The 24799-nt window shown below is 40.1% G+C and overlaps 1 protein-coding gene and 1 pseudogene across 7 annotated transcripts in view; one reads left to right on the forward strand and one right to left on the reverse strand.

Moving 5' to 3' along the window:
* Mp (Multiplexin) overlaps window positions 1-24799 on the forward strand; it is an 884548-nt gene that overhangs the window by 19443 nt on the left and 840306 nt on the right. For all 7 annotated transcript variants that reach the window (XM_065230395.1, XM_065230396.1, XM_065230401.1 and 4 more), the window contains exon 2: window positions 7459-7805. In XM_065230395.1, the coding sequence (XP_065086467.1) occupies window positions 7801-7805 (5 nt within the window). In that variant the 5' untranslated portion in view covers window positions 7459-7800. The remainder of the gene's footprint in view (window positions 1-7458; window positions 7806-24799) is intronic.
* Window positions 14870-24799, reverse strand: part of LOC135708508 (ornithine aminotransferase, mitochondrial-like) — an 81543-nt pseudogene continuing 71613 nt past the window's right edge.

Here is a 24799-nt window from a genome sequence, read left to right on the forward strand (position 1 = left end):
TCGTGCTGTCAGTTTGAATGGTTCATTGTGAATTCGAGCTATTTAAAAAATGAATTGTAAGTAGAAGGGAATTTACGTGTTCTCGTTAATCGAAGCAGCGTCCGTTCTTCTATTAGCAAATTTTCAGCTTTGGGCACAGTTCCGTATTAACGGTAGGGCGATGGTGGGCTTTGGAGGGGGCCTTCGGCTCAGAGACATCAATCATATCCTACTCAATAATATGAAATCAATCTTTGGTTAGTTTTGTATTGGTTTTTTTTTCCCTTGATTTGTTTTCCGTCGATCTTGTTTTCCGTGCTGAGCACCAATGCTACCGATGCCAGGGAAGCAGCTCCCACACCTGGACCCATCAACTCATGGACCGGGAACAAACGGCTTTACTTCCCTTTAGGAAGGCGTGTTCGATCGAGATCCAGCGTAAACGAGATTGTATGCCTCAGAAAATTCCGATATTTAGCTCAATATTGCTTTTAAAGGTTTCTGTTTAGTTCTTTCTCCCACCGCCTGAAACAAACCCGATACGTATTTTTAATAGAGCGTCCCAAGGCGAGGATTTCTTGGGTAGTGTTGTGAAGACCTTTGATTTTCAAGAAGTAGGCCGCATTAAAGGCGTTTTCACTTTTTTTTGCGTAAATAGGTGAGAGTATAGGATTCCGATACTTTGTAGTTGAAATAAGATGGAGCAATACGTTTCTTGCATGCAGATCTTGAATTACGAACCTCTTACGTTGGTGAAGATTGTGATATGCATTGAACTGTTTCCTGTAATGTTTACGTTCGGTGAATTTTTGAACTATGTGTATGTAGTTTCCAATGCACTATGAGTAGAAAGTCATCTCATTTTTTAGTAAGCCTAAATTGGAACCAGAATAATATGAATTCTACAAACTATTTAAGGGCATATGGAATGAACCCCAGAAGTATTGCAAGTTTGATGTCTGGAAAATTGATTTTCCCAAGTTTGGAAATAATCCTAAGGATATTTATTTCAATGATGACAACCAACTGCTCAAGATAGATTAAAATGGATGAAGTTGCTGAGACGCCAAGGGCGTCTGAAAGGGAAACTGTTTGGATCGGAATTCAGTCACTGCATGGCGCATGTAACATTTAGCATTTTTGGATTTTTTATCTCGTAATCCTGGCCACCTAGGAAGTTCAAGTCTTCACCAAATTAGTTCAGGAAACCAAAGGTGTTCGGAAGGTGGACATTGGTTAGGATGTCTGTCTCTGCGTGGTGCTAGTGTGCATTAGACTGATGCAAAGTTTGAAATTTGCGCTCTACAGTGCTCATAGCGGTTCCAAATTGGGTTCTGATTAGCCTCAAAATTTGAACTTATTTAGTAAGAAACTGACTTGGCACAAACCATTTGAAGTTTATAAGGAAATCACTATGGGAAAATCAAAATGTTGGTTCATATCTATCTCGAAACTCACCAGTTCATTCAGCTAAAGAAAATTATAGCTGGGCTTGTTGAAAATTTGCAGAACTTAATGAAATGATTCCAATTTTTTTCTGAAGTGATTCAATACTTGCAGAAGTGATTTAAATATTTTATGAATTGAATAAGTACTTTCCGGAGTAATTACGAAATTGTACGAAGTGATTCAGTACCTTCCGTAGTGATGCCGAACTTTTCTCAAGTTATTCAGTTCTTTCTGAAGTGATTCCAAACTCTTCTTAAGTGATTCAGTGCTTTCCAAGGTGATGCAGTATTTGCGGAAGTGATAACAAACTTTTTTTTTATTAATTCAATACTTCCTAAAGGGATTTAAAAAATTCTCAAATAATTCAGTACTTTCTGAAGTGATTCTGAACATTTCTGAAGTGATTAATTTCTTTTCGAAGTGATCAGGATGTGCTTTGAAACTCTTCAGAATATTCTCGAATATTTCCAATCTTTTCCCAAGCGGTTCAGAACTTTCCTGAAGTGATTCAGTACTTTCCAAAGTAGTTTTGAACTTTATTGAATTGGGTCATGCTAGTGTGTGTTGCAATACTTTTCTAAGCAATTCCATACTTATGGCTGGTAGTGTTTTCAAGTGATTCCTAACTTTTTATGTCTGGTTCAGTTCATATTCAAGTAATTTCAAGTTTTTCAGGTGTGATGCACTTAATATTTAAGCGATTCCAATCGTTTTAATTTGAATTCATTTCATTTTCAAGTTGGGATCACGAGATAAAACAATTGCTGTTGTTGGCGTTGACATCTATCGGAAACTACGCATAATCTGTTTTACGTTAATTGTTCACAAAGGATAGTGCAGTGCAAAACGCCTCTAAAATATGCATTTAGATTAACATCCGAAGCTCCCGCCGATTTCTATGAATGGAGAGGGGCAGAAAGTATCTTTTGTGCAGAATATGTGAAAAAGGAGGAACTTCGGATATTAACCAAAATGCATACATAGAGGTACCAGACATGTTTTGCAGTATCAGATACTCTATTTTGTCGTCTGTGAGACGAAAATCACACATAGAGTGTTGTCAAAATACATGGCATGTTGGGAAATTGAACTAGTGAGAGCAAATTTTCTCTCTTAAATTTGAATTTTTTGACACTCTGGGGACTGATAGGAAAGGAAGTTAAAGTTTAATGGGGAAAAATCATTTTCATTTAATTGTAGCTTGTTTAACAATAATTTCCGGGAAAAAAATGAACTACTCAAATCCCTAACTAATTTATTCAGGTTGTCGTTCACTTTTTATGACCTGAATGTGTACCGAAAGTGAATTGTTCCCACTTTTCTCAATTTTTATATGGGGATAATTATTACTTCCAACCAGTGGAACAGCGCCATCTTTGTGGAAAATGGCCGGACGATATGATTCATTTAAAAAATTGTCATAGTAAGATAATTAATCATGTTGCTACCATGCTTCTGCGATAATTTTCTTTCAATTGTCACTGCTGTAGTTAAAGGTGACATCTATAAGAAATTGCACATACATTTCGTTCCGTTAAGTGTTAAAAGAGGGCAGTGCGGTCAAAACTGTATGGTACCAATGGTGACGTAGAACTACGTAGTCTTATATAATAAATCTTATTTGTTAACTGCAGGAGTTTGTGGTTTGTGTAGGAATAGGAATTTGAACTGGGTTCTCTCTGTATGAAGCACTTGGCATAGATGGCCCACAGCGACTCACGAAGAGCTACTGTGTGGGCTGCAGCTCACTGCTTGCAGAAAGCCTTTCGTTGTGTACTGGCGAACAATGTTCAACGCCACGCGCCGAAAGCACTGCTGATGCCGACGACTCGACACCAACACACGCGGTGATTGAAACTGAATCCAATCAGCGGTTGAGGCCAGCCTTGGTCCTAGCTGCTTGCCGGGAGCCTTTCGTTGTGTACTGGAGAACACCACCATTCACCACGTGGTGATTGAATAAACACCGTTTGGTGAGACCGGATAGAATCCAACTTTGAAATCTGTGTTAGGAAATCGCTTTTCACAGGCAATTGGTGATCATTTTAAGTATCAAAGCAACAGTTGCACATTAGTCCAATTTTCAATAGTGACATTTTGAAAAATGATAAGTTCTTAAATTTAACAGATGCGTAGAAATGTAGCTGATCGATTGGTGATAAAATTATTGAAATTGGTCCAGGGGCAGCTGATTTATTGACGTTCAAAATCTTTCATAATTGTGTAACATGTTCCATTTTCGGTTTCCACAAAGTCCTACGTCAAAGGGAGGGACTTTGGATGTTTATCTAAATGCATTTATAAAGGTACCTAACATATTTTGTAGTGTCAGGTACTGTATTTTGCAGCCTATGGGCGGGAAATCTCAGATGGAGTGTCATTAAAATACACGGCATGTTGATAGATTGAGCTCGTGAGAGCAAGTTTTCTCTCTCAAATTTGAATTCCATGGCAATCTGGAAAATGGTAGTAAAGAGGGTAAAGCTGTATGGGTAAACATAAGTTTTAAATAAATGTTGTTTGTTTAACAATAATTTCCTAGAAAGAAGCGAACGACAAAGTTCATGAATGATTTATTAAGGCTGTCTCTAGAGACACACAATAACATCTTACATATCTGCTAATCTATCTGATTTCATCGTAGTTCTAAAGCACAACGTTTTGGCTGTGTCCCATTGGAAAGTATTTTTCACTTTTGGGAACACAAATAAATTATGGACAGAAGTAAATAAATGAGCTAGTTATGATTTCATATATTGAAAATCCTGCTCAGAACATGTGAAGGAATTCAAGAAAAATAAAAAACAAATAAATATCATTGATTTTCTACCAGAAAAGGTCAAAACTACTCATCTGGTCCTATCTCAAAAACTAAAATCTCAAAATCATTTGCCCTTAGAAACACATCAAGTAGTAGAGTTTCCCAAATTGTGGTGAAAATTTGAGCCCAAATGGTTAAGAACTAAAAACTCCCGTCCATGGTATAACTATGCCTTTTTTTTGTTGATAATTTGTGTACCTGCCGGTAATCAGCCTGTTTACCAGGGCCCAACAAAGTCACTTTCAATCGAAAATCGTCAAGCGACGACGAAGCTGTCAACCATCACTTTCAATTGAAAGTCATTCTGTCTTCTTTTCGAGCAGATCCCCTTCAACATCAACAGAACCAATTTCGATCAGTTTTCATCCTGTTTGTTTTGGCTAGACTCGTGTTCATTTCGTATTTCATTGTCAAATGAACTTACTTTCGCATTGAAGTTCACTCGGTTAATTTAAGCGCATGCACATAGATCTGTGCACGTGGATGCCAAATGTATCAATAAGGGTATTTTGGGAATCGGGGTGACGTCTAGGGGCCGGAAATCGATATCCGACGACATTTTGAAATCCATGATGGCAGCTTCCGATTTACGAGAAAAAGAAGGGAAACACTATAGCCAACCCATTAGTATGGAATCGAGGTGACGGCTAGAGATAGGAAATAGTTATGTGACGTCATTCTTAAATCCAAGCTGGTGGTCTCCATGTCATACAGTGGAAAATACTGTAGAATACTCTCAATATGAGTAAATTTGGAATCGAGATGACGTCTAGAAAAGGAAAATCGATATCCGACGCCATTTTTAAATCCATGGCGGAGGTTTCCGGTTTAAGAAAAAGTGGGAAATTCTATCAAATACCCATACATATGGGGTTTTTTTTTTAGAATCAGGTGAATATGTCTTCTGGTGAATATGTCATGTGCTATCAATGTGGTTATTTTCAAAATCCCAGTAATATCTAGAGACCAGCAACCGATGTTTGACGTCATTTTAAAATATAAGATGGTGGCTTTGGGTCAAATACCGATAAATGCGGGTATTTTTGAAATCGGGGGGACATCTAGAGGCCATACATCGATGTCCGATGCCGATGAAATTCAAGATAACGTAGAATATCGATTTTGAACCGATTTTGAAACCCGATGGCCACCATATTGGATTGCAAATTGGCGTTGCATATAGTTTTTCAGCATTTACGTGTTGTCCCCGTTCGATACATACCCATAATCTAGGATATTTGAAACTTTTTATGAAACCCGATGGCTGCCATCTTGGATTCCAAAATGGCGTCGAATGTTAATTTACGGCATCTACACGACGTCCACGTTCGGAAAATATCCATATCTTAGGGTATTTGACACTTTTTCTGAGCCCAATATCCGCCATATTGGATTCCAAAATGTTGGCGGACATCGATTGTCAGCACTTTCGCGTCGCGACGCGTCGTCTTCATTCCGAAAATACCCGTATTGTAGGGTATTTGAGACTTTTTCGGAGCTAACTTAATTTTCGTTTAACCCCGAATTGAAGTGAAAGTGGAAACAACGAAGGAAGTAGTTTTTGAGTCATTCATTGCGTCAATTGAAACAAATGTTTGCTCCAAATGAAATGAACTGACGCACTTGACGAACGAAACAAGTAATAGTCAAGTAATGTTTGACAGGAGGAATGTTCACCGTGACTCGATAACAAGAAACACAATGACTTACACGAAAATGATATTGCTTGAAGTAAAGCGATTATGCAGAGAGTTCATTTTCTTTTCTTTGTTTCGAAAATGCAGAACCCTTCTGTTTACTATAGTTACTATAACAAAAACAAAATGCGGGTACATCTATACGTGTAGACGTGTAAAAACCTTCAAATTGATATTCTAAGATCACGAATAGCTTACTTAGTTGTGTAGCAATCTCTTCTGACAGTTGAAATTTTTACGCTAAAATAAGCGTTTTGGCCAAGTTTGGCTATAATCGGTGACATCGACCGCAACTTTCTTAAATTCTGTACCCACTTGAGCTGAAATGACCCATATTTCAGTTGAATAAAAACCTGGGATAACAGATTTACTCAGTCGTAAACATGTAATCAAATTGAAGCTGAAATTCTAAGGAATCGTTCAGCGAAGTGTTTTGGTAAATTTAAACGTTTAACGTTAACATTTTGGTTGCCGAAAACAATAAATTGGTGCCCAAGCCATCATTTACCCTACCTGCAGCAAATCAATGATGCTTCTTCCCGAGAATTCTCAAAATATCGTTGTTCTTGTTTTCCGCACTTATTCGCACTTATCTCCCGGGCGCTGCTGGCAAGTGCAGCGATGCGACGGTGAGTCGTAATCATGATTGGCATGTCGAATTGCCGTGCCAGAGTAAACAAACACGAAACATATTCACCATCACCATTATAGTGATCCACTGTTGTTGTTGACCATTTGGTTTTGTGCGATACTTCCAGAGGGTTTTACGATCCTATTTTTGTTTCAATCGAAGTGAAGTGTCATCTCACAGTACAAACCAACTCCTACTACGTATGGCAAACTCCAAGGCAACGGAGGGTTGGGGTCACGGGAGAGCAACGAAAAATAATTAGAGCATCGAAAGCACCTCTACCGGTTGGGAAAAATACACACATCACCATTTTCACGTGCTCTGTGCTGCAAGGTGGTGAAAAAATGAGCAGGATTTCGCTCTCGGAGCTCGTAGACGAGTCTGTGACTGTGCTGATGCTGATGTGCTTAGACTGGTGCAAACCAGACGATTAGGTCACCAAACGACTGTTTTGATCAAACGGTCCCAGAACCGTTCTACCATTCGCACAGAATGTTGATTTTATTTTGCTGCTTTCATGATAATAATCTAAGTCATTTATTATTTTAATACCCCGCTCCCGAACCGTTTTGCTTTGGCATTCTGATATCAAACAGTGACTCGCACACACACACACACACACACACACCCACATGCAACAAGAGCAAGAAAAATAGCTCTAGTCTCCTAGCATCACAGTTGTGCACAAAGTGCCGCGCTTGTGAAAAGAAAAGTGATGCAGAGGAGAGAAGAAGAAAAAAAAGTATCATTCCACCGAAATGAGCAGTGATTATATATTTCTGTGTTGATTTTCCCTCCGATCTGCACCACGGCGGAAAAGTGGGACCGGAATTAGGGTGGGGAAAATCAGTTCGCAGAGCAGTGAATCATGTTTTTCCTAGGTATTAGAAGAAAATTGAAAACGGTCACCGCCGACGACGCTTTTGATTGCAGCACGTGAAAATTGATAAAGTGCGAAGTGTGAGTGCTAGGAATAAATAGGAATCAAAAGTTTCGGGCTCTGCGGGAACAAACCATCAATCATTCTGAGTGAAAAAAAAGCCGAAAAGGAAATAAGTGTTTTATTTGTCAGAAGAAAGTGAGAAGTGAAACGTGATTTGTTCTTTATCGGAATCAACCGCAGCAGCGAAGAGGGAGCGAGGGAACTCTTTCGAGGCGCCAGTTGACTAATCTGCCGTCTGATTGAGGGAGGAAGCGCCCACGTAAATGCAACAGCAGCAGCAATGAAGTAAGTACAAGCATGACGGCTATTTTTTTTTATTTATTTGTGATTGCAGTAACTAACAGTACAAGAGTGTCTTCTCGGTATTCGTTTCTATGATCGTTTGTCATAAAAATCACAGCTTCGAGCAAGAAGTGACTGTATGTTCAGTCGTTAATCTCGTAAGCGACTCTGGGGGGAAAAAATGGCAATAAAAACGTAGCTTGGGAAAATCTATGTACGGACGTAAGAGGGTGATAAATGTCAAATTGAGTATAAAATAGAAAACGGACGGCTGTGTTGGAATGCTCGCAAATCTTTTTTGATTGCCGGAAAACGGTCGATTATAGCTTTACTGTGTCATTTTAGACATGCTGGTTTGGTGATTTGGTGAAAAAAATGTACTGTACAGTTGTAAATAGAACACTTGAAATTTAGGCAACTGAAAATTATACCACAGAAAATAAGACACATGGAAACGAGAAATTTTCAATAAGGGGCTGTCCATTACATACGCAGGAAGCTTAAGGAAAGGGGGACTGTGGTAGTCCGAGCGAACCCCAGTATTACTAAAAACATAATGTCAAATGGTATGATATTTAGTTTGTCATATAAAATCACAACAGCAGTACTATTTCACTAATTGAGTCATACTAATGTATGATAAATGCAATAGAACACATAAGCTCACGTATCCATTGGGCTTGTAAATATGTTTGTTTTAAATTGGCATCGCTCAGGTATTTGGAAACACGTTTGTAAAAGCATGACATTTTGATTACATATTTTGTTTAACAAATAGGGGAAATGGCTCTTATGTTGGCCTATGGATCTAAGATTGGGCCCATAGCTAAAATCTGCTATTTATCAATTTTATCTAGATGAACGCATCATTAGGACGGTACTAATGGATATTTTTGGCTTTTGGGGCATTCAGGCCAACATTGCATCCATTTCCCTTAACACAAATCTAGTATTTTATGTTTCAACGTACAAATAAGAAGTATGGTGAAATATGTTTCATCAAAACAAATAAAAGTCTATGTGTATTAAATAATTTGGTACATTTCGTTTGGCAGGTTAGACATAATTGACGATTACAAAGACTTTGCACAGCCTGCAAATGTTTTGTAACAGCATCCATAAGTTATCTAGTGAAAAAATATTCTTTGAATTTTATAAACCCCCATATAAACCCATTTTGCGGGAACCACTGTTAAACGTGGTTTGGATTTCTTAGACTTCCGTTTTTGAACAACGAGAAACGACATTTTTCACATTTAATAGGTACAAACAATACAACAGAAAGCCAACAAGCACTTCTTTAGGGAACGTTTGATTGACATTCAGGTACATCAAAAACTAAATCAACTATTTTTGGTTATTAGGGTTTTTCAAAACACACTACCGACTAAAATTTTCAGTATAGAACAGTGATATGAAAAAAAATAAAATCTAATCAGTTGTTAAAAAACTTCAAATCTCTCCATGTCTGGCTTTGATGCTTTAACACGAGCTTTTGCCTGCTCTCAACATAGTGTTCTATGAAGCACTTCCACAGTTATCAATTGAGGTAAATGCATATTGGTAATCTGCATTAAAAATGGATCCGAAATCCACAATTTTATCTATTTTGATACACTGGAACTATTTTAAGTGAATGCGATTACATCAGTAAAAATCACCATCTCAGCGCCCCTCGGTGGGACTTTGAATGGGAATGAACTGATAACTGGTTAGTTTGGTGTCAAGCAGGGAAATTATGACTTTGCTTTCCCTCCCCTTGGCTAGTTTTTGCACCTTGCTGTTGGTGGGCGGGCTTAATTTTATGCTTTATAGTGGAGTGTTGGAGATGGTAGATTTATGGCCGGCGTTGCTGGCTCAGGCATCCCGTTGCTCAGTCAGTAAAGGTGCAGCTAGAAAGCAAGACCATGCTAGAGGTGGCTGGGTTCGATTCCCGGTCCGGTCTAGGAATTTTCCGGGTTGGAAAATATCTCGACTTCCCTGGGCACAGAGTATGATTGTACTTGCCACTTAATTATACTAATGCAAAAATGGTACAGGCATCGAAAGCTCTCAATTATTAACTGTGGAAGTGCATCTAGAATACCAAGTTGAGAGCACGAAATAAGCTAATATGCCATATGCAACAAGCTTGAATTGCGAGGAAGAAGAAGAATGCTGGTTCATGCCACGATAGTATGGTGCCATGGGCAGGCAATGGGGATTACTAAGCATCCCCTCTCTGATGAACCACTGCATGAGAAAACCAAAGATCTGGTCCAGCAGTGATAGTATCACACTTGTTACTCCTTTGTTTGAGAGCAGCGTTGTAGTACGCATACGTATAGGCACTGACGTTGGATGCGATACTGGCGGGGTTTGCCACAAATCACTCTTATTTTATTTATTTTTACACAGATTTATTTGGGTTTTGAATGGGAATTATACCATTAAAATATTTCAGGAAGTGCCCAGGTATTACTCAGGGAACAATGTTAAACATAATTTTTGCACATGGTATTGTAACTAATCTTATATGTGTGTAAGCTACATTGTGAACTCATCTGTAGTATTGGAGCTTTATGTTTCAAATCAAAGCTTCAGTTACTTTCATGCAAGTTTTTCGCCCTCTCTACGTGAAATGACAAACTGCTTTGCCCGTGTATTTAAAATTTGATGTGAGTTCTATCCAACGGATCTCATTTACTTTCCCTCCGGGCTGGTTGATGATTCCGAAAAAGATATGATGACCAAAATATACTAGCTACTGGTCAACAAAAAAACTCCCACTGATCGATGTTCGTGGGAAGAAGAAAGCATCATTTAGCGTAGGATAAAATGAGATGAAATTCATTTCCCGCAGCTCCAATACAATAGCGTATTGTTTGAGGCGATTAAAAAGACATTTAGTAATCGAGTGGTCCATATGGGGTTTTGAATTTTACTTTGGTGGTCCGCGTCCTCTTGAGAACACGTAAAAAAGTATCGCTGCTTAAAGTTAGATATTAAGTAACCTTCAATTTGTGAAAAGTTGATAGTGCGGCCTGATTATCAACGTAACAGTGAGTTTAGTCTTGTAAAAATTCCTAAATAAATAGTCAAATTTAAAACTATATGTGTTCCTAGGATTGTGGTTAACCTGTGTAGTCAAGTTAGACTAGACTAGTTGTCTGAATTTGAAACTTAAAACTAGTCAGGTAAGATCTCGTACAAAAATTGCTCGGTGAAAGCTGTGATTTTCTACAAACTTGTACACGTTGAACAGGGACAATACCCACCGCTCAACGTGGGTGTTTGTTTGGAGTGGCTCATTCGCTGATCGGTTGTTTCAGTCGGTTTGTGCTGACTCAGTGGTGAACCAAGTAGCACCGAGATACGGTAAACGCCGAGCTTGACTAAGCTAGGCCGCCCAACACCCTACGGTCCGACACCCCACACAAAATCTGCACGAAAACAGCGAAGACGACAGTATCGCTGCCACGTGGTCGTTTGTGGCGACCGTTCAGGTAACGTGAGCTATCAACGGCCCGAACCATTCGTTACGAGCCGTTACGTCATCGGACGTCGAAACATCGCACGTGCGCTAACGTGCACAGGACTGCCCTAACTAAACTCATACGCGGGAGCCCCGATCGAGCCGATTACCTACTTACCGACGTGCGCTTGGTAGCTTACGCAAGGTGAGCGTGACCGCATGATCGTCGTCCCGGTTACCCGAACGTGAATGATTTCCGGTTACCGAGACCGATTCCAGGTCAGTACGAAGTTGTCGATCAGCGTATCCAGCCATCGTGAGCCAGCATAGCAGTACACAGGTTAGCGTAGAATTAAGCGAACTTTGTACCCACAAAACAGGACCTAGTGACGTCACTTTTCAGGCAGGGAACCCAAAATTGAGAAATGATTAATACAATGATTTTACCTGTAGCAATCCTAAAAGCAAATATGTAGGTTCTTTATTTTCAAGTTGACGTTGCCACATAGGGTGTTCTGGGGAATTGATTTGTGTTTCGATCACACCGCTGCGGGGGACAGAATATCCTCTCATTATTCTCAGATTGAGTTAGGGATATAGTTTTTCGGCCTGCGGATTGGGAAAGCTAAATTGGATTCGGGTGTTTGAGCGTTAACTACCTGCCTTGAAATAGAGTCTCTAGCCGAGCACTCCAACAGCAACAGCAGTCTCTCAACTTACGAGAGTGGCGCTTAAGCTGCTGAATGCCTGAAACTTTTGCATTCGTTACATGTGCTTCATTTTGATTTGGGATGAGTTTTTGAACTATGGCTCGGGATTTCCACTGTGGCGTGCTTCTATTGTGACATATCCATACGTAATTTTATTGGACGACATAGTGGAAACGTGTGAGTGTAGTTGGAGCATATCTTCTATCTATATACACCACCGATCATAAGTTTAAGGACACCCCAAAAAACCATGCAAATATATTTTGTTCAATTTTCGAATTGTATGAATTGAATGGTATGAATGGTATAGAGCATAAGGAAAGGTCCATTAATTATGTCACGCAAATTTGGCCCATTTTCAACCCCCTCCCCCCTTTGTCACATTTTTTATATGAACCTTATTTGTTTTTTGTAAGGCTCGTCACAGTTTCCAATACCCCTCCCCTCCCCCTAAAAGTGTGACATAAATAATAAACGATCCCTAAGTGTTCTACTACTACTTTTATTTCAAAATTTGGCCAACTCAATTCTGAGAAAATCAGTCACGATTCTTCAGAGTAAATTTTGAAAAATATTGTAACTTTAGGTGAACTTTTAGCGCACAAAATTTGAACTTTCATTATATATTGAACTTTCAAATGATCCAAAGAGAACGAAAATTGGACGTAACATGACAGAGATATGAACCTAACAAATTTGTCATGTTTTTTTGGGGGTGTTCCTGACCTTATGCTCGGGAGTGTATATAAAAATGAATTTCTGTCTGTCTGTCTGACCCTTACAGACTCGGAAACTACTGAACCGATCGGCGTGAAAAATTTGTATGTAGGGGTTTTTGGGGCCGGAAAAGGTTCTTATGATGGTTAGAGACCCCTCCCCCTTTCTGTAAGGGGGGGGGGGGATCCCATACAAATGAAACAGAAATTTCTGAATAACTCGAGAACTAATCAAGCAAATGGAACCAAATTTGGCATGTGGAGGTATAAGGAGAAGGTAATAGGGGGTAACCCCTTAGATATGAGGAGGGCTACGTACAATATAGTTTGCTTTTTTTAATTGGCGCATAAACTCAAGCTAATATTGAATCGCGAGCAAGACCGAGCACACTCAGCTAGTACCTCAGCTTGGAAACTAATTTCAAAGTGAAGCATTTAAGTCATAATCATCAAACGAACGTGAAATCATGACTTTGCTTTAAATCTTGACAGCATGACAAATGCCAACAAGCATTATACTAATTAAGTACCGTCAAGCAATGTTTCTGGCCCTTTTATCACATATATTGCAAGTACTTGAGGCATAGAAGTCAGAAAACTTTTGATATTTGTAAGCTTTCTGCAATGCTGAGTTGAGTCATTTCAAGTTGGGTACATTTTTTTCTGTGCGTTTTGTTATGAAAACAAATCATATGGAAACAGACAACTGCTTCACCGCTGGAAGGAGAATACCAGAAACAGATCATGACTACTTCAGCAGGAGAGCCGTATAGAAAAAGATAAAACGATACTCGTGGCGAAAGGAGTTTTTTTTTTTAAATGGGTTGATAATGGTTTAACGGTAACGGAGCTGGATGATCTGAATGATTTGGAACTACATCGGGTGGGATCGCCGTGTTCGTTGTAATCCGCCTTATCTCGCATCTTCTCTCATTCCATATATCTGAATGTCGAAAAGTAAACAACATATCAATCTGTAATATCATTTAATTCGATCATAGACAGCGGTGTTATTTAGGTCATTCAGCGTGCAAAAATAATCTATAAACTTTGGACCTCTGATCGAATCTTAATGTCAATAACTAAAATGCCGTTACTAACTAGGCTATCTGAGGTTACAATTAGTTGAATGTAATTGCAAAGTTTTGAAATCGGTATGTTTTTTTAAATTAAAAGACTTATGAGAGTTTTTTTTGGTAGCATGCTGTGTTTGCATTTGGATTACTTTCATGTGAACTGGAATTTTTATCGGTCGGTTTTCATCTCTTTTTGCCAGTGGTGGCGAGGGGGACAATCCTCACCATCCCTCTCCAAATGGGGAGCTTGGTAAAGAGAGATGAAAAAACCGATTTGTACCTTCCTTTAAAGTTGTCCTAGCTCGCTATTCTAATATCTATATGCAATCTTCACACTGCCGTACTCTAACGGAACTATCAACCCTATACTTTCATCTACTCCATCTATCGTATAAACATTACCACTACAGTCTGTTATTTGAAAGTTAGCATCTTCAACTTGTTTTTGTTGTTTTCAGCAGATCAATTTTCCACCATTTCATCAAATAATATATCCATTTGACAAATATTTACAGCCAAAAGTGGGTCGATGGGATTTTATGATTAATCACATGTTCATTTAGGATGAAAAACGCATACACAAGCTAATTCGAACAAACACACGTTTTGGAGAAGGTTTATGCCAAGGGGCAAGACAGCTCCTAATCATGAGCAATTTCTGAGTTGCTTTTGAGGCACTTCCAGTAACTCACATTGCTCAATGAGCAAGATCACTGTCATTTGCTTTCTCAATTTTCGCATCACAGCAACATTTGAAGGTGTACCTTCATGCGAAGCCGAAAAGCTGCTGTCAAACAAAACAACAATAAAAGAAAACACGTTTTCAGAACTCAATAGCTCAGCAAAACTCGGAGACAGTTAAATTGATTGCATCCTGCATCATCTCTGCTTAATAACCTTCGTTCAACCCTTACCAACTGTGAAGCCAAGCTGCCTTACACTTACCAAGGGCGAATGCTTGTCCGGCTTGACATGGTGGAAAAACTCGATTTGCCTGACCAAATACTCAAAATCTGGCAAATTACGTACCCCGCAAGTACTACAATACTCGTCGAAGCAATCCCGTGCCCATGGTTTGGCAAACTGCCACTGGATGAAACTGCGAACCGAGCTATGAATTGCCACTGTGCCGTTCTACTGACGGTGGACATCCATCCTTTCTCGTTTGGTGCTTCTGCTGTGCCTTCCGGATGATCGAGATACGGTCCCGTTTATGCGATACACCACCGTGATTTTGCTGCGGCCGTCGACGGCAGTCTCCTTTGAAGTTGAACATCACTACATACGTGTGTTCTTCGGTTTTTCGTTGGATAAAGCCATAGCGTGATTGGTAGCGATCTTGTGAACTTGATTACGTCTCATGACGATCCTGTACTTGGTCTTAACATGGCCGTGGGACTGCAAAGAGAAAGTCGACGAAGATAATTTGTCAGCTTGATTTGTTCTTCGTCTTCCTGACCGGTTTTCACTTCGATTTCGTCCGGTTGATCGTTGATGGGTTTGAAGTCCGGACGAGGATCGCACTCACCGGAAACATTGGTACCGGTTACTTCAACGTCCTCCTCCTCTTCGGCTTCAGAAATGACGGCGGCTGAATATTCCTTGGGGGTTGGAGGTGGAATTGGGTGTTAATCGGTTGTTGCCCCACCGGGGAGATGTTTTCTATATCGGAAACTGTAGCGGCGGATTTTATTGGAGGGGCCACGGTTGGAATATTGCTCACCACGCTATGTTTGATGTGCTGTGATGGAATCTTCACGCTGTAGCTAACGTGCATTGTGCTAACGAGAAGGGGATCGGAGTTAGTTATTACCATTTTCAATGGGACTGCTGTTACGACTACTCGATCAATCGATGCTGATGGGATCGTTGCATTATAGGTGAAATTCCAGGTGTTTACAAGTATAGCTGTTTCGAGAGCTTGTTTGATCAGCGATGATCCTTTTGAAGTTATAACTGGGACTGACTGCTGAGGAGGGAGAACAACTGCTGAAAGCCGACTGGAACTGTAAGTGCTTGCTGGTAGTAAGCAGGCACCAGCACAGGTTCTTCCACAATATTCAAGCTTATGCGCATAGTTTGGCGTAAAAATACTGAAGATTGTACTCGAAAAAAAAATGCGCTTTATTTTTTGTATAACTTTTTATTGCAGGGGTAAGAATGTATGAAATTTTGATTAAAACTTGTTTAGAGTGTAATGTTTACATGTACAATATCTCGTCACAATCTGTCAAATGGTTATCGAGATGGCTTCCAAGTAAAAAGTGCTTTCGATTCGGGACGTGGCCAAGAAGGTCAATTCATCTGTCTGGTTTATCCAGCAGACAATGAAGCGGGCCGGAATTCATGTTTTCAAGGTAAGGAAGGCGTCTAACCGAACCGATAAACAGAATACGGTGGCCAAATCCCACGCCAGGAAGCTGTACCGCGAGTGATTGCTGCAGCCAAAATGCATCGCAATAGACGACGAGACGCACATTAAAGAAGACGCCAAGCAGATCCCTGACCTGGGGTTTTTCATCGGCAAGTCTCGCCTGGATATTCAGGAGAAGTTCCGGAAGAAGATGGCTGACAAATTTGCCAAGAAGAACTTAGTGTGGCATGCGATCTGTGGGTGCGGCAAATTCAGCTAGCCGTACATAACGACTGGCACCATTAACGGCCAAATATATAAAGAAGAATGCCTCCAGAAGCACCTGCTGTCCTTCCTTCGGTTCCACGAAGGTGACACTCTGTTTTGGCCGGATCTGGCATCGTGCCATTATGCGAAACATGTGATGGAGTGGTACGAAGCCAACTTGCCGAAGAAGGCGAATCCGCCAAACTTGCCAGAGCTTCGCTCAATAGAAAATTCTGGGCGATTATGAAGTGCAAGCTTCGGAAAACAGGGAAGGTCTTCAAAAACGGCAAGGATTTGAAGAAAGAGTGGATGAAAGTTAGAAAAGCTCAAACAGATCGTGCACAAATGGTGTACTATCCCCAACATTTCTCCGAGTCAATTAGCGAAATTGGAAGGTGTAACCATCGGAGCTGTTCGAAACACGATTCGGAAGTGCCAAGCTTCCAGCTGGATAATCGAAGCCGTAGGGGTGGGAGTGTATACTCCTGTTGGCCATCGTTGTGGCTTACAGCCAGGGCGTCACAATATCAGCTTCAATCGACCAAATCCATGCGACGAAGAGACTGCTGGCCTTCTTTTTCTGTTAAAATCGAACAGCTTCGCAGCATTCTAGAACCTCAGTCGGCGTGCACAAACAAATCAAGAGCAAATTTTCATTACGTCGAATGTAACAAAGGTAAACAAAGTCGAGCTATCAGTGTCAATCGATGCTCCTGCTATTACACTATATACTGTCCGAATATAGGATCACATCCCATTTTTAAATTTATTTACCAGTCGAATTGCTTTTTGACGTAATCACCTTCCGATCAAAATAGTTTTCGATGTTACTTAAGTCATCCGATTTCTATGGAGATGCCGTTTGCATTAAGTAACAGCACTGAGAAACCCGTGAAAAGTGTACTTTCGTCGTTTCGCTTTCTCATTATTAAAGTGAATAAATCGAGCTGTTTGTTGCTAAGATGATTTCGGTGGTCCTAAAATGATGAATGGGCTGCACGTAAGGAGGCGTAATTGATAATTCTCCACCAAACGACGTATAATAACTTTTGACTCAAAAACCAGTATTTCTTAGCATGAAAGCTAGCGATTTGCTTTTGTATGATTAAAACCTGGCTAAATATGTTAAACATTGCTATCACTATGAGATTATATGTGTTTAATTGGAAATAGGAATAACTTTTCGATCATCAAAACAAAACTTTATTTTTCTCGGATCGGTGCGAATGTTACTTACGACATAATGAAAATTTGCTCTTGAAATGTTCGATCGCTTGTCTCTCTTTCTCCCGTCGCTCCATTGGTCTTCCTTTCAAGCTTCGGTGAAACAGATGAGCGAAAGAGCGCTCGACTTTGATATTTTTCTCTTTCATGAAACACATCAACAGAGGTTTCATGACGTATATGACGGAAAATGAAATTACAGGGTGATTCGGAATAACTGTCCCTTTTAAAAATGGTCATAACGATTGAACGCTTGCATGAATTTTTGATATCATCATATTCCAGATATTCTACATATATAACCTTCAACTAAGCATAGTTTATTTCAAATCTCTCTCCCTTTACCTTAATTATCAGCCACATTTGTCATGAAAATTAACCACAGCTGGCACGCACGCTTTAGTTTCAGCACTTTTTGAGTCCTGGTGATGCGTTTAAGCTCTGATATTGAACGGATTTTTCAAGCATGGTTCCTTTGTACCTCTATAATGATGCAAAAATAAATGTTACATTCTTTCGAAGAGATTTCAGTTTCTAAAAGATAACACACGATTTTTTTAAAGATTTATGCCATTCTCTATTTTGACGTCAATGGCTGCTTGAAATCACAAACGAATGAAATTTCAAATCCTACTATCAATACAAGCTGATATTTGTACACACTTAAAACAAAAATACTTGAACATATACCCATTTTACCCATTGAGAATTGCATATTTGTGAAATCGGTGACAGTTATTCTGAATCACCCTGTACTTTCACAATTCTCGATAAACATTTCAAATGGTCCTATCTGCTTTGATCGATTCTCTTCATCAACTTTCTCTTTTGATAACCACTGTTATGCAAACAGATTTCGCACTAATTATTCAACATAGTTTAATAAAGGAGATTCTTATCTAGCATCCAAAACGTGAAATACAATAGCGAAAGGTTTTGAAGCTGAGTTAATAACGGAAGAGAAAGTCGATGAAGAGAATCGATCAATGCAGATAAGAGCTTTTGAAATGTTTATCTAGAATTGCTTCACGCTTGATGAAAAACAGTGATGAGCACTATGGAAAAACACTTATCGACTCACAAGTTTAACTGAATTTGACAGTTTTTTTTTTTTCGTTCTTGATGCTTCAGTTTTGCCTTCTGGGCAATTTTTGGGAAGAAAATGTGCCGTTCTTGAATTTGATAAGCTTTGAGAAGTAGGAAATTTGTTTATTGAGTCGGTTACTATGGAAACGAATTTATTACGCGGTATAAAACACACTATCCCCTTGTTGTTGACATGACTTCTATAAAGCCTATCTACGGGTGTTTGTTTTGATCATAACTCTCCAGCAGACGGTCGTGGATGGACAAATTTACCACCTTTTGAAAGCTCTTTTAATGTAATTTTAAATGCATTTGATTTCATCTGCATCTTTTTGCACCTAAGAAAGATACGCAAGTCCAAAATATGAGGAAAATAGAAGAAAATTTATCAATAACTCATCCTATTGAAATGATGCAGGTATAGTATGTTCTAGAACGATGTGTATTTTAGTATACCAATCAACTTTGTTGAATATAATGAGGACCTAAAATTAAAGAAAATATGTGTTTTGATGAAAAACGTGTTTTTGGGGGTCCGTCCTCAAACAACGCTCTCTATCTCGATTTGAGTGAAATTTAGCACTTTTATGTCTTCGGCAAAGTTGTTTGTAATCATTTTTGCTCCAACTTTGCTGAAAACGTCAACCATTTGTCTCGACATTGTGAAAAAATAAATTTTTCATTTCACTTTTAGGGGGATTAATCACAAAACCCATGCATTTAAAATATGAAGCATGTCATATTCATCAACTTTGTTGAAGACGTCCTTACTCTAAATCCGCTCTCCATGGTGCTATTAATTAAGAGCGTCAAAATGTACTTTTCAACCACTGTGCTTTGGTTTGCAAAGGAATTTTTGGATCGAAGTTATATTCCATAAATGTTCGATATTGCTCCCAATCAGCTCTATGGTAATTGAAAGTAGAGATGTTGGGATTAGAAATTATTTCATGAGATATTTCAAACGGAAGGTGATCAGAACCGAAGTCAGCATGAGTAACCAATTGGATACAAAGTTGACATGAATCAGTTAAGACCAAATCAATAGTTGAGGTATTTCTTGCTGAAGAAAAGCATGTTGGGCTGTTTGGATATTAAATAGCATAATAACCTGCAGAACAATCATCAAACAGAATATTACAATTGGAATTGCTTTGAGCATTATTCCATGAGCGGTGTTTTGCATTAAAATCACCAATAATGAAGAATTTAGATCTATGACGGGTAAGTTTCTGAAGGTCACCCTTGAGAAAATTCTTTTGCTGGCCTACGAATTGGAATGGCAAATAGGCAGCTATAAATGTAAGTTGTCCAAATTTTGTTTCAACAGAAACTTCCAAAGTTTCAATAACTTTGGTTTCTAATGAAGAAAGAATTTTATGTTTGATTCGTCTATGAACAATGATGGCAACGCCACCACAGGCTCCATCAAGACGATCATTTATATTATATTAATTACTTTATTTGTACAGGCTCAATCGAATAAACTTTACAGAGCCGAGTTATCATTTTTGTTATACATTATTGATTTCTTATATTTAAAGTTAAAAGAGCTGGACCGGATACTCGCGGTTGTCTCGAGGTTAGTGGGGATTTACAATTTTTTTTGGATGGGAAAAGGGAGAGGAAGGTTTGAAATGTGGTTTACGATACAAATATTTAATTAATCCTAAAACATGAACTAATTTCTATTCATCTTGAAAACAAACATAAAAAAACCCACACGTACAAAATACAAACTAAACACAAGGTTAATAAAACTTACAATCTAATGTTAATATTCTTAAAGTAAACATATATGAGTTTCATAAACTCCAGATCGCGTCTAGCCAAAATATCCCGAACTGGAACATTAGGTTGTCTACCTCGAGCCCGAAGGGAATCATAAAAATGTGATCTGACTCCACGATACTCCGCACAAGACCAAAGGATGTGATCAGCGTCCTGGTAACCTTGTCCACATTCACAGAGATTGCTGTCCTTCAGCCCAACACGGAACAAGTGAGCGTTTAACGAATAGTGATTGGACATGAGGCGAGACATCATACGAATGAAGTCTCGACCCACATCCAACCCCTTGAACCAAGAACTCTTCGACACCTTAGGGATGATCGAATATAGCCATCGTCCCAAACTCCCTTCACTCCACTTATTCTGCCAGCTGACGAGTGACTGTTGACGATAAATGAAGAAAAATTCATCGTAGGCGATTTGTCTATCGTAAATATCGCCTTCCATAGCGCCCACCTTAGCAAATGAGTCAGCCATCTCATTGCCCGGAATCGAGCAATGAGATGGGACCCATGCAAAGGTGATGACAAAAGATCTTAAAGATAAAGCACTTAAAAGCTCTCGTATTTTCATGAGAAAATACGAGGAGTGCTTTACCGGCCTCATAGAGCGAATAGCCTCGACAGAACTGAGACTATCCGTAAAAATAAAATAGTGATCTGGTGCAAGTGAGGCGATCGTTTCTAGCGTATAGTGTATTGCCGCCAGTTCAGCAACATATACGGAACAAGGAGCTTGAAGCATTCGAGAGGCGCTATGAAATTCGTTATAAATACCAAAACCAGCGGACGACTCAATTAGTGATCCATCTGTGAAGAACGATCTTGCGGAATCAACTTGGCCAAACTTTGCAGCGTAAATTGACGGAACAATCATGGAACGATGATGTTCTGGGATCCCACGAATCTCCCGCGTCATAGATAAATCAAAACTAACTGAATTGCCGAAGTCGGAGAAGCATACACGATGAGGATTATGCTGTGAAGGGCTGATATCCTGTGTTATGTACACGTAGTACAATGACATAAAACGAGTTTGAGGGTTCAGCTCAAGAAGCTTTTCAAAATTTTCGATTACCAGTGGGTTCATAACTTCGCAACGGGTGAGGAGCCTGAGGGACAATTCCGAAAACCGATCCGATAGTGGCAACATGCCCGCCAACACTTCTAGACTCATCGTATGAGTCGAGTGCATGCATCCTAACGCGATACGAAGACAACGATACTGGATACGTTCCAGTTTGATGATGTGAGTTTTAGCCGCCGACTGGAAACAAAAACTACCGTATTCTAAAACCGATAAAATTGTTGTCCGGTACAACGTTAGAAGATCTTGCGGATGGGCTCCCCACCACGTTCCGGTAATTGTTCGGAGAAAATTGATCCTTTGTTGGCATTTTCGTCTCAGATACTCAATGTGGGATCTCCAGGTGCATTTTGAATCGAACCAGACCCCAAGATATTTGAAGGACATAGAATGCGTGATCGGTTTACCCAAAAGTTGAAGCTTTGGTTGTGCTGGGCTATGCTTCCTAGAAAAAACGACCAACTCAGTTTTCTCCGTGGAGAATTCGATACCTAGCTGGATAGCCCAAGTAGACAAATTGTCTAAGGTATCCTGTAAGGGTCCTTGCAGGTTGACCCCTTTGGGCCCTGTCATAGACACTACGCCATCATCTGCAAGTTGTCTTAACGTGCAGTTGTCACTTAGACAATTGTCAATTTCTCTGATGTAGAAATTATACAAAAGGGGGCTTAAACATGAGCCCTGGGGGAGACCCATGTAACTAAATCGAGAAGCTGTAGAGTTTCCATGAGAAAAGCTCATATGTTTCTCTGACAGCAAATTGTACAAAAAGTTATTTATTAATGGAGAAAGGCCACAAGCGTGGAGTTTGTCTGAAAGGACTTCAACGGATACTGAATCAAAAGCCCCCTTGATATCCAAGAATACAGAAGCCATTTGCTCTTTTTTAGCAAAAGCCAACTGAATTTCTGTGGAAAGCAACGCGAGACAGTCGTTCGTTCCCTTGCCCCTACGGAATCCAAATTGAGTATCTGAGAGTAGGTGGTTCGTCTCAACCCATTTGTCCAAGCGAAAAAGGATCATTTTCTCCAACAATTTTCGAATGCACGATAGCATCGCGATGGGTCGATACGAGTTATGATCTGACGCGGGTTTTCCAGGCTTTTTAATGGCTATAACTCTCACTTGCCTCCAATCATCCGGAACAATATTGAGCTCCAGGAACTGACAAAACAAGTTCAACATGCGCCTCTTAGCGACGTCTGGGAGGTTCTTCAACAAGTTGAACTTGATTCTATCAGCCCCCGGAGCCGAATTGCCACACGAAAGGAGCGCGAGTGAGAGTTCCAGCATTGAAAAAGGCTGACTGATCTCGTCTACAGAATTCGTCGTTTCGCGAGGAATCATCTGTGCCGGCACGGAATCAGGACATACTTTTCGCGCGAACTTGAGAATCCAACGATCTGAGTACTCCTCGCTCTCGTTGTTCGAAGACCGGTTACGCATCCTTCGCGCCGCGTTCCAAAGCGTATTCATCGACGTTTCGTGTGATAATCCGTCCACGAATTGCCGCCAGTATCCGCGTTTCTTGGCTTTGATGAGGCTCTTGAGTTCGTGTTCAAGAGCCGAGTACGCTTCGAAATACACGGGTGTTCCACGTTTCCGGAAAAGCTTAAACGCGTCGGACTTTTTACGATAAACCTCAGTGCATTGGTGGTCCCACCAAGGGGAAGGAGGTTTCCTACGCAAAGACGTTCCAGGAACCGGCCGAGTTTGAGCTCGAAGCGCGCTGTCCAAGATCAGATTGGAGAGGAAGTTATATTCCTCCAACGGTGGAAGCCCTTCTACCGACGACACGGCTTCCTCTATCGCGGTCTTGAACGTTGTCCAATCGATATTACGGGTGAGGTCGTACGCGACGTTAACGGATTCCGACGGATTGAACCCACTGGCAATCGAAATTTTGATCGGCAAGTGATCACTACCGTGGGGATCCTGGATCACATTCCACGTGCAATCCAACGATAATGAGTTAGAGCAAAGTGTGAGGTCTAATCTACTTCCATTCGAGGATGGTCCAGCCAAACGTGTTACTTCTCCATTGTTAAGAATTGTCATATTGAAGTTATCACAGAGGTCATATATAAAAGTAGAACGGTTGTCATCATACAGTTCCCCCCAGCCTGTACCGTGGGAATTAAAATCTCCCATAATCAACCGTGGAGCAGGAAGTACTGAACATATATCTGAAAGTTGTTTTCGATTAACAACGGCTCTAGGAGGAATATAAACAGAAGCAATACAAAGGCTCTTACCTTTAAGAATAGCCTGACATGCGACAACTTCAATACCTGTAAATTGTGGAAGATTCACTCTATAGAAAGAATGGCACTTTTTGATCCCCAAAAGTACCCCTCCTCCACGCGAATCCTCACGATCCAGTCGAATAATGTTAAAATCATAAAAAGGAAGATCTATATCTGAAGAGAGCCAAGTTTCACAAAGAGCAAATGCATCACAATCATTATTGTGAACTAAAAACTTAAAAGAGTCTAATTTAGGAATAAGACTTCGACAATTCCACTGTAGAATAGTGATCAAATCCCCGACCTCGTTTGGAAAATTATCCATCGAAGGAGATGATTGCTGCAAGGAGGGGCCACTTTAATGTCAACTGCTTCAAGAGGGTCTTCACAGTAGGAAGCATTGCCAGAACAATGCTTTTGAGAGGATCAGAAATATTCAGGTACTTGAGAATATCGTCCACAATTTTATCAAATGAGAACAACCCAGATGAAGAAGGGGCTTCTGTTCTTAAAAATGGGACATCAGGGGTTTTGGATGTCCCCGGGAGAGGTGGAAAATCCTGGGTATAGCCAGTTCTTCTGAATCCAGGAGGAGTAGAAACTTCCTTTTTTCCACCACTCCTTGATTTGGGCAAGCTGATTTGGGGTTCTTCATTCTCAACTTTCCGCGAACGGATGCGTTTTCGTTTCCGTGCTGAAAAACAGAAAGAAGTTCCCTCCTCAGCCAAGTCAGAGTCAGTCTCGTCATCTGACAAAAGAGAAAAGGGATTTTTGTCGTTGGTCGATGGCGTGGCCGTCTTAAGCATTTCTGCAAAAGACTGCCGGGAACGTTCCTTAAGTGAGCGTTGTAATTTCTCCCCGCGTTGTTTGTACACCGGGCATGACGAGATACCATGAGGAGTTCCCTTACAGTACACGCATTTTGGTGCGGTAGCTGCACAGGTGTCATCCCCATGCTTCTCTCCGCATTTGGAACAGCGTGCCTTGC

The sequence above is a fragment of the Ochlerotatus camptorhynchus genome, unplaced genomic scaffold (genome assembly GCF_037179485.1).
Source record: "Ochlerotatus camptorhynchus isolate MF236.1 unplaced genomic scaffold, CSIRO-AGI_Acam_v1.1 ptg000330l, whole genome shotgun sequence".
In the NCBI taxonomy this organism is placed as follows: Eukaryota; Metazoa; Arthropoda; class Insecta; order Diptera; family Culicidae; genus Ochlerotatus; species Ochlerotatus camptorhynchus.